An 11,647-nucleotide genomic window follows, 5' to 3' on the forward strand; every position below is an offset into this window, starting at 1 on the left:
CTTATTTTTTTTACGGTTCCCGTTCACGCTCTCTGAGTCCAGCAACGCTTATTTAGGACCATCGCCAATCTATAAGGTCTGTGCCCCAAAGACGATACAACCAGTGGCTTCAGAAATTGCTGTGTTTTCCCAGAAAATGTTTCCGGAAATACCGAGAGAATCTAAAGTTTCGTGAGGAGACAGTCTCGGACAAGTGGCGCAGCTTGACCAATATTTACTCTGGGGATGGTTACAACGTCGGCTCCTCTCCAGGGATATAATGGTGTAAATACTGAGTGTAACTCGTCGATAAACTTGGCATTATGAAGGAGACTATTGCTCTATACCGTAGTGTGTGTGTGTGTGTGTGTGTGTGTGTGTGTGTGTGTGTGTGTGTGTGTGTGTGTGTGTGTGTGTGTGTGTGTGTGTCAGAAGGATTAGTTAGGGCAGTTTCTCGCTTATTTGCAACCTCAGGAGGTAACATTCTAGAGGTCGCTCAGGCTGATGTCTTCACAGTGTTGACATCTCTCTTCTTCACGCTCCTGGATGACCATTACCTTCCAGTAAGGGGCGCTACTGTTAGGTAAGACACATATGTAACAGTTAGGTATCTTTATTTCGAAACGTTTCGCCTACACAGTAGGCTTCTTCAGTCGAGTACAGAAAAGTTGATAGAAGCAGAAGATACTTGAAGACGATGTAATCAGTCCATCACCCTTAAAGTTTTGAGGTGGTCAGTCCCTCAGTCTGGAGAAGAGCATTGTTCCATTGTCTGAAACAAAATGAAGTTGAAGTGACAGAATGGGGCCTTATATAGTGCCAGGAGGTGAGACGTAGGTTGCTTTGGGAGGGCAGGTCCCTCTCAAACCCAGCCGTTCTCACTAGTAGAGGTAGTCGAAGTTGATGGTCTGTACCAAGATACCCTTGTGTTGCAGTGTCTGACAGAATGAACACTAAAATGGTATAAAATACCGACAGATTGTTAGGTAAGACACATATGCAACAGTTAGGTATCTTTATTTCGAAACGTTTCGCCTACACAGTAGGCTTCTTCAGTCGAGTACAGAAAAGTTGATAGAAGCAGAAGATACTTGAAGACGATGTAATCAGTCCATCACCCTTAAAGTTTTGAGGTGGTCAGTCCCTCAGTCTGGAGAAGAGCATTGTTCCAAATAAATAAAGATACCTAACTGTTGCATATGTGTCTTACCTAACAATCTGTCGGTATTTTATACCATTTTAGTGTTCAAGGGGCGCTACTGCCGGATGCAACGTATGTTTGAGTCTGCCAGTCAGTATCCTGGAAAGTTATCAGGGTGTCGTGTTCCACTGATTTTTTTGTCTATTTTTTACAAACACTGATGTGTTTAAGGATTAGAGATGTTTGTAACGTGTTTTTTTTCAGTCCTCACTCTCCTTTTCACAGTTTTCTGAAGCCAGGTGTTTTATTTAAGTATATTTGTTGCTGTCGAGGGACCATCTGGCCAGCCTAATCTATTCGATCTTTGGATAAAAACACCATTGACCGGATGGACTAAGACAGAGAGAGAGAGAGAGAGAGTGAGAGAGGGAGAGAGAGAGAGGGTCAGAGCAAGCTTCAGAGGCGACAACGTTGCGCTGCGTAGCAAGACTTGCCATTGGAAAAAAAATAGTCCATAAACCCTATGGTAAGTAGCAATGAAGGACTGTAAGTGAATAAACAGAAGACGGGACTGGAACTCGAACCATGGTCCATGCGTGTAGCAGACACAGTGCTGTACAGAAGAAAGGAGGAACACTGCAGCAGGCCTACTGGCCCACGCTGTCCACACCGACGGTCCTGTTGAGCTTCAGTAAGTCAACACAGAAGGTAATATAAGATCACATATTAGGTCATATTATCTGTATAAACTTAGTAAAGGTCTACCCAAATCGAAACGTTGTCACGATATGAACTTGATCGTTACTTGATATTCTTCAAGAGTGTTCGATCGTTGCCAGCTACCTCCTGGAGGTTACCTGGAGGTTATTCCGGGGATCAACGCCCCCGCGGCCCGGTCCATGACCAGGCCTCCCGGTGGATCAGGGCCTGATCAACCAGGCTGTTACTGCTGGCCGCACGCAGTCCAACGTACGAGCCACAGCCCGGCTGATCCGGCACTGACTTTAGGTATCTGTCCAGCTCCCTCTTGAAGGCAGTCAGGGATTTATTGGTAATTCCCCTAATGCTTGATGGGAGGCTGTTGAACAGTCTTGGGGCCTGTACACTTATGGTGTTTTCTCTTAGTGTACCAATGGCGCCCCTACTTTTAATTGGGGGTATTTTGCATCGCCTGCCCAGTCTTTTACTTTCGTAGGGAGTGATTTCTGTGTGCAGATTTGGGACCATTCCTTCCAGGATTTTCCAAGTGTGGATTGTTGTTCACTTGATCAGCATCTGTCAACGCCAATACATTGGTCAGTATATTGATCCTGTCCAGTGGTTGCAGTTATTTAAAATTCTGTCTACGGCTGTGGGCGAGTTTGTGTGGATGACCACATATTGTAGGTGTATGTATGTGTATATGTGTGTACTCACTAGTTGTGATTGCAGGGGTCGAGTCACAGCTCCAGGCTTCGCCTCTTCACTGGTCGCTACTAGGTCACTCTTCCTGCTCCATGAGCTTTGTCATACATCTTCTTAAAGCTATGTATGCATCCTGCCTCCACTACATCACTTCCCAGACTGTTCCACTTTCTAACAACTCTGTGACTGAAGAAATACTTCCTATCAGCCCTGAGATTCATCTGAGTCTTCAACTTCCAACTCTGACCCCTTGTTTGTGCCCCCTCCCAGGAACATCCTGTCTCTGTCCACTTTGTCTATTCCTCGCAGCGCACTGGTCGCGGTTGCCCAGCGGTGAGAGTAGCCACTCTCACTGCTGAGCTCCAGGTAATAAACCCTGGAGATTAACATAACATATTCCTCGCAGTATTTTGCATGTCGTTATCATGTCTCCTCTATCCCTCCTGTCCTCCATTGTCGTATGTGTATATGTGTGTGTGTGTGTGTGTGTGTGTGTGTATGTGTGTGTGTGTGTGTGTGTGTGTGTGTGTGTGTGTGTGTGTGTGTGTGTGTGTGTGTGTGTGTACTCACCTAATTGTACTCACCTAATTGTGGTTGTAGGGGTCGAGACTCAGCTCCTGGCCCCGCCTCTTCACTGATCGCTACGAGGTCCTCTCCCTCTCTGCTTCCTGAGCTTTGTCATACCTCTTCTTAAAACTATGTATGGTTCCTGCGTCCACTACTTCACTAGCTAGGCTATTCCACTTCCTGACGACTCTATGACTGAAGAAATACTTCCTAACGTCCCTGTGACTCGTCTGAGTCTTCAGCTTCCAGTTGTGACCCCTTGTTTCTGTGTCCCCTCTCTGGAACATCCCATCTCTGTCCACCTTGTCTATTCCCCGCAGTATCTTGTATGTCGTTATCATGTCTCCCCTGACCCTTCTGTCCTCCAGTGTCGTAAGTCCAATTACCCTCAACCTTTCCTCGTACGACATTCCCCTGTATGTGTGTGTGTGTATGTGTGTGTGTGTGTGTGTGTGTGTATGTGTGTGTGTGTGTCTGTGTGTGTATGTGTGTGTGTGTGTATGTGTGTGTGTCTGTGTGTGTATGTGTGTGTGTGTGTGTGTACTCACCTAATTGTACTCACCTAATTGTGGTTGCAGGGGTCGAGACTCAGCTCTTGGCCCCGCCTCTTCACTGATCGCTACTGGGTCCTCTCTCTCTCTCTGCTTCCTGAGCTTTGTCATACCTCTTCTTAAAACTATGTATGGTTCCTGCCTCCACTACTTCACTAGCTAGGCTATTCCACTTCCTGACAACTCTATGACTGAAGAAATACTTCCTAACGTCCCTGTGACTCGTCTGAGTCTTCAGCTTCCAGTTGTGACCCCTTGTCCCTGTGTCCCCTCTCTGGAACATCCTTTCTCTGTCCACCTTGTCTATTCCCCGCATTATCTTATATGTCGTTATCATGTCTCCCCTGACCCTTCTGTCCTCCAGTGTTGTCAGTCCGATTTCCCTTAACCTTTCCTCGTACGACAATCCCTTGAGCTCTGGGACTAGCCTTGTTGCAAACCTTTGTACTTTCTCTAACTTCTTGACGTGCTTGACGTGTGTGTGTACTCACCTAGTTGTACTCACCTAGTTGAGGTTGCGGGGGTCGAGTCCGAGCTCCTGGCCCCGCCTCTTCACTGATCGCTACTAGGTCACTCTCCCTGAGCCGTGAGCTTTATCATACCTCTGCTTAAAGCTATGTATGGATCCTGCCTCCACTACATCACTTCCCAAACTATTCCACTTACTGTGTGTGTGTGTGTGTGTGTGTGTGTGTGTGTGTTTGGATGATGCAACGCACATCCTTCAGTTTCCAGGCAGTAATTGCGTTTCCGGCAACAAATTCTCTGCAACACCCGGCATGTGCTCTTCTACTTTTCCATACGTGTAATAGGTCAGGCTGACGCAGGCTGACACAGGCTGACACAGGCTGACACAGGCTGACACATCAGCCAGATGGTTCTGTCGGAGACATTGTACAGCTGGGTCTGTCGGAGACATTGTACAGCTGGGTCTGTCGGAGACATTGTACAGCTGGGTCTGTCGGAGACATTGTACAGCTGGGTCTGTCGGAGACATTATACAGCTGGGTCTGTCGGAGACATTGTACAGCTGGGTCTGTCGGAGGCATTGTACAGCTGGGTCTGTCGGAGACATTGTACAGCTGGGTCTGTCGGAGACATTGTACAGCTGGGTCTGTCGGAGACATTGTACAGCTGGGTCTGTCGGAGACATTGTACAGCTGGGTCTGTCGGAGACATTGTACAGCTGGGTCTGTCGGAGACATTGTACAGCTGGGTCTGTCGGAGACATTGTACAGCTGGGTCTGTCGGAGACATTGTACAGCTGGGTCTGTCGGAGACATTGTACAGCTGGGTCTGTCGGAGACATTGTACAGCTGGGTCTGTCGGAGACATTGTACAGCTGGGTCAGCTGGGTCTGTCGGAGACATTGTACAGCTGGGTCTGTCGGAGACATTGTACAGCTGGGTCTGTCGGAGACATTGTACAGCTGGGTCAGTCGGAGACATTGTACAGCTGGGTCTGTCGGAGACATTGTACAGCTGGGTCTGTCGGAGACATTGTACAGCTGGGTCTGTCGGAGACATTGTACAGCTGGGTCTGTCGGAGACATTGTACAGCTGGGTCTGTCGGAGACATTGTACAGCTGGGTCTGTCGGAGACATTGTACAGCTGGGTCTGTCGGAGACATTGTACAGCTGGGTCTGTCGGAGACATTGTACAGCTGGGTCTGTCGGAGACATTGTACAGCTGGGTCTGTCGGAGACATTGTACAGCTGGGTCTGTCGGAGACATTGTACAGCTGGGTCTGTCGGAGACATTGTACAGCTGGGTCTGTCGGAGACATTGTACAGCTGGGTCTGTCGGAGACATTGTACAGCTGGGTCTGTCGGAGACATTGTACAGCTGGGTCTGTCGGAGACATTGTACAGCTGGGTCTGTCGGAGACATTGTACAGCTGGGTCTGTCGGAGACATTGTACAGCTGGGTCTGTCGGAGACATTGTACAGCTGTGTCTGTCGGAGACATTGTACAGCTGGGTCTGTCGGAGACATTGTACAGCTGGGTCTGTCGGAGACATTGTACAGCTGGGTCTAAAAATAAATAAGAGAAAGGCACACTATGGTGGCTGGAACAATACACAAATAACCCGCACACGGGAGAAAGAAGCTTTGTGACGACGTTTCGGTCCGTCTTGGACCATTAACGCTTCAGTTTTGTGTAATTCTTCACCTGTTAAGTTATTACTCCACAATGTGTAGACTGAAGATTGCTATTTCGTGAAGCGCCAAACACGTATGGGGGGTCATTCAACGCAAGGAGTGGTGGCAGGCTCGATCCTCCGTCTCTAACCAGTCAGTTAAATAAGAAACCCGTATGCCAGTAATTTTTCTCTTAGAGAAGTATCTTGGTTGGCTCCCAACGTGACCGGATATTTAATCCTTGTTTCCTTGTAGCAGTAGAGAGCCTTTCGATTAGCGAACGGAGAATCGATCCTCCAACATTCCTTACGCTGAATGACTACGCACGGAATTAGGGTTTTTATTTAAATACAGTAATAATAATGGTGTCTGTGTCCGCTCGGCGCCACTGTGATGTTCCTTGTGGTTATACTTGTTAAATACCTCCTTCTTTACTCAGTAATAAATCACATGGAGACAGAAACTCAGGAGATTAATTGATCTGTATATTTCGACCCCCTTCTGGGATCCTTTCCTGGGAGCCTCTTCTGGGATCCTCTTCAGCAGAAGAGGATCCTAGAAGGGGATTGAAATATACAGATCAATTAATCTTTTGAGTTTGTGTCTCCATGTGGGTTATTACTGAACATTAACAAGTGTCCATTACACTTTTCTTATCCATTGTCTTCTTTGTATATAATTTTCCTCAAAATTCGTAGATCACATGAATAAACAGACAGAAGACTTACATTAGAGTGAACACCTAAGGACAAACCACATACGTGCTGTACCACTGACATATCTACTGTGCCTCAGTGACTGAGGTTTAACTATGTAAAGTGCTGAGATTAGCTTGGAAAATACTGTGGAGGATTGTGTGGAGGGTGAAACACGGAGAGTGAGGTGGAGTGTAGACTGCAGGACCTTTATCAGAGAGCAGCCAGGTGGAAGGTGCTGTTGTGTTTGACTACGAGGGCAGGGGGACACTCCTCTCTGCTTCGTCACTATCCACAATGCATCGTTACCAGCATAACCCTCTCCCTCCCACACCACTCTTGCTGCCCCTCCTTACTACAGTCCACTCTCTCATCCCTACAATAGCCCCGTCCCTCACCCACTTCTGTCGCCCCTCCCTTACCTTCCCTGCCGTCCCTTCCTCGCATTTTTTTCTACCTCCACTCCTATTCCTCCTGCTGTGGATATGTGGGGAGTGTGATGAATGATCGGGTTATTAAATGACGGGATGACGGAATAATGAGATGACAGGATGATGCCAGGGTAACGGAATGACAGTGTGACAGAAAGAAGGTACTGCAAAATTTACGAGACTCCTAGCACCCAAAGATCACTCAAGATTCTAAGCGATAAAAATAAATTCACCCTCGTGCCAACGTAACACATCCACAGTGGAAAACAAAAGCCTTAAGGTAAAAAAAATTTACTCCAACACTAAAAAACACTATCAATAACTTTAACACAAAAAATATCGAATAATTGGTCTTAAAACAGTCTCCTAAAAATGTTCCAAATTCCCTGTAGATTCTCCGGTAATGGAAAGAAGCCTGAGAGGGGGTGGCATGTTGCCTTAAGGAGCTCCCTGTTTATTCACAGTACAGGACACACGACCACTGAGAAGGTTAGCACATCGAACCCTCGCAATGAGCTAAAGTACGGTAGTACACAGAACCCGGTTCCTGGCCAATCACTGCTTGAAGAGGTGCCAAGAAGTGATGTAACACCCAGAGATCATCAGAACCAGGTTCCACATCACAACCAATATCCACACGTGAATCGTAGAGAAAAGCCACAGTCACTGAAGAGCCAGGAAAGCGTGAAGATACCTTGAGACGTACGAAAAAACAGGCGAACTAAAAGTGGAAACTTCCTTCTCAATAACTCAAAAGACATCATTCAGAGTTCAGTCACCCCTTGCATGGTTATCACAATTGTGTATCAGTAATACACATATTACCTTATCCAAGACCACCCAATACAATGCACAATCACCTGGTGATTGTTTAACGATTAACTAACAATTGTGTTCGAAAACAAGCTCCGGACCTGCATGGGTTATACAGAGTAGAATCAACCAAGCAAGGCTTATCCAAACTACCTGTTTAGATCTAGAGAATGCACAGAGAACCTTTACTGCACGTATAAGTTCCATCAAACATCTTAACTACTGGGAACGCCTGGAAGCACTTGACTTGTACTCACTGGAGCGCAGGCGAGAGAGATATATCATAATCTACACCTGGAAGATTCTGGAGGGACTGGTCCATAATATGCACACAGCAATCACTCCATACGAAAGCAAAAGACTTGGCAGGCGATGCAACATACCCCCAGTGAAAAGTAGGGGCGTCACTGGTACACTTAGAGAAAACACAATAAGTGTCCGGGGCCCAAGACTGTTCAACAGCCTCCCACTAGCAATAAGGGGCATTACGGAAAGACCCCTGGTTGTCTTCAAGAGGGAGCTGGACAGATACCTAAAGACGGTGCCGGATCAGCCGGACTGTGGTTCGTACGTTGGATTGCGTGCAGCCAGCAGTAACAGCCTCGTTGATCAGGCCCTGATCCACCGGGAGGCCTGGTCGTGGACCGGGCCGCGGGGGCGTTGATCCCCGGAATGACCTCCAGGTAGATCTAGAGCTCCGACAGTGCAAGCGTCACTTGGTTAATAATAGATCGGCATCTATAAAAGACGACACGAAACACGCACCTGTAATACTTACTTTTGGATCTGCACCTAAATTCATTTTTCTTGGGGTGGTGCACTGGCGACCCCGTTACTACACCTAGCAGTGATGGGCATTCAGTGGAAACTGGGAGAAGTTACACAAACTACCGACACAATGGAGAAAATAGACACAAAATAAGTATTACTGAACCCTTTTTGGGAACGTTTTTGCCAGTTGAGCGAAAATGTTGTGGGAGAAACGTTGTCAAGAGGGAATCATTATCCTGCTTTCCTGCTTCCTTTTCCACTAAATAGAAGACTTAGGAAGTGTTTACATACTGAAATCTTTCACACATCTCCAGAGGGAAATTAAGAGCAACGAGGAAAGAGAGGCTGTCAGGATGTTAGTTTAGCAACAACCCAGAAAGAGAGTGACTCCTATTCATAGGGGATAGTAGGTCTTCTCCAGGAAAGAGCATCTCAAGCCCCGCTACCTCCTTCAGGAGGCCCAGCATTAGAAGCAACACAGTGACGGAATGACTGACTGAATTAATCTGAAGTAAAAGGTTTTAGTTTCACGTGTCACATTACTGATGGTATACAGAGTATATATAATTATATATATATATATATATGTATATATGTATAACGCACACACACACAGGGGTCACATTCCTCACACTCACGGGGTCAACAATGGACTCACCCCTCCCAGCCATCATCAGTGATAGTTAGACCATGACAGGAGTGGTGAGTGGCCATCAGTTATGTGCCAGTTTCATCCCCAGGGTCACATACACACCCAGCGGTTTGATATGTATACATACGAGGTGCTATGAAAAAGTTCCTAGACTGCCACGAGAAAATATATAGGCTTACCTAACCACCTAGTTGAAGTTAGTCTCCCTGGAAGCATTCTCCTCGAGAGACTGTACACTGATCCCAGTGTCTCTGCCACTTCTCATAACATTTCTCGAACTCTTCTTTCTAAATGGTGTCTAGCATGGTCTGCGATTCTGCTTGGATCTCCTCCACGTCGTTAAAATGTTACCCCCTGAGTGTCATTTCTATTTTTGGGAAGAGCCACAGGGGGCTAGATCCGAAAAGTAGGAAAAGCGGGGGACGACTGCCATGTTGTTTTGGGCCAAAAAATAATGGTCTTTCTGGTGTTGAGTGAACAAGCAGGACACAAATTTCACAGCCACTCACCTCATGTTCATATTTTTAGTCAAAATGCATGCGACAATCTTCCTAGTAGGGTGACAGAGGCTTGAACCTTGGGTAGCTTTAAAAAGAGATTGGGCATATAAATGAGTAGACCTTCTGCAGTGTTCCTCCACTCTCATGTTCTTATGTGGCATAACGATGAGGAAGCTCCATGGCAAGGGTTTCAGATATGTTACAGAAGCCGTTGTTTTGGTTGCAGTTGTTAGATATACAGATAAGTGATGATTCCAGGATTCTGCGGTACTGAGTGTTGTCTTCTCTGGCGTTAAGTCTGCGTTTCTGTAGGTGATTAAATGGTTGCGTGAATTTCGGTGTTGTACACAGGCATTTCTTAAATCGTCAGATCTGCCTGCGTACTGGTGTTCTGAAATACGTGTTTGGAGGTCTCTTGATGTTTCGCCCACGTATAATTTGCTGCAGTCATTACAAGGGATTATGCATACCCCTGCAGAGGATGGAAGTTTGTCCTGTCTATTACTGGTAATGTCCTTGATGGTCGTGGTTGTGGAAGAAGATACTTCGAAGGAGGTATTAGAAAGGATGTTGGCAACGTGTCTGGCAATGGTGTTGGTGGGGAGGACTATGTATCTCTTCTCGGCAGTGTCTTCTCTGGGTGTGTTGAAGATGTTTAATGCCCGTCGTCTGCAGTCTCTGATGAAGTGATGAGGATAGTGAAGTTTGGAAAATACTTGTTCAATTGCTTCTGTGTTTATATTTCCATTGTGTCGGTGTTTTATATCATTTATTTCCAAAAAATGATAATTACAATTATATCGTATTTGTCAATGTTGCAGCATAAATTGGTTGATTTTTTGCATAGAATTTAAAATTATTTGGCCAATTTTTAGGTCTCATGTTCTTCACGTTATATAACACATTGTGTGTGTGTGTGTGTGTGTGTGTGTGTGTGTGTGTGTGTGTGTGTGTGTGTGTGTGTGTGTATTCGTGCATCATAACTGCACTGTTTAATCACAGGAGATAAAAGAAACAATATATCGTCAGCGTTGTGCATAACGACATAATATACAAAGATCTTCTAGCAGGTCGTTAAAGGATCAGGTGAGATTACTCCAAATGGTTCATACTAATTAGTAATTTTATTGTGTTTCAGATTGTGTGGGAGTCGAGGTGGAGTCACTACCAAAAGACACAGTTTTCCTCTGTCCAGAACCTCGCCACGGATCTCACTCACAAGAACAACCAGTACAGCTGAGCCAGACACTGACCTCGCAAACACAAGAACGAAATCCTAAAGGCAAATCACGACGGTACATTTTAGAGATGAAGACCCGTTCACTGACTTGGACATTGATCAAAACACATGAGAATCCACGAGACCAACAGTACCCACAGGACCCACAGTACCCACAGGACCCACAGGACCCACAGGACCCACAGAAACCACAGTACCCACAGGACCCACAGGACCTACAGGATCCACAGGATCCACAGCTACAGCGGACAGTGGCACCACCACCCAGGTCCACCACACGGTAAGACGCAGATTAGATTCAGTTACGGGCCATCTAATCCCCAAATTAAAGTATTAAGTCTTCCAGGTTATTATACCTGGCAAGGATATATATATATATATATATATATATATATATATATATATATATATATATATATATATATATATATATATATATATATATATATATATATATATATATATATGTATACATATATTCACACTTTCTGTTAAGGTTAGATACAAACTTCTTTTTAACTTGCATTTTCCAAACACAATTTTAACTGTACAGATGAGTTTACACTTATAGTTTTCATTATGGCTGAAGTGTTATTTTGTCAACAAGTGTGAAGACAGACACAAGTTACAAAACAAGCCTTTACTCAGACAAATAAGGTTCTACACAGAAGAGAAACGTTGTCTCAAATCAGGCTTTTAAAATGTGTCTTTGTCTTCAAATGTGTGTTTGTTTCTTTGTTTCTTTTTGTATGTGTGTACTCA

General features: G+C 45.5%; 1 protein-coding gene across 1 annotated transcript in view; it reads left to right on the forward strand.

Annotated features, from left to right (window-relative positions):
- LOC138853651 (uncharacterized) overlaps nt 1-11,169 on the forward strand; it is a 490,873-nt gene extending 479,704 nt beyond the window's left edge. The window contains exon 4 of the mRNA XM_070091659.1: nt 10,784-11,169. Within this exon, the coding sequence (XP_069947760.1) occupies nt 10,784-11,169 (386 nt within the window). The remainder of the gene's footprint in view (nt 1-10,783) is intronic.
- Nucleotides 11,170-11,647: the final 478 nt, after the last annotated feature.

This window comes from Cherax quadricarinatus, chromosome 36 (assembly GCF_038502225.1).
Source record: "Cherax quadricarinatus isolate ZL_2023a chromosome 36, ASM3850222v1, whole genome shotgun sequence".
NCBI lineage: Eukaryota > Metazoa > Arthropoda > Malacostraca > Decapoda > Parastacidae > Cherax > Cherax quadricarinatus.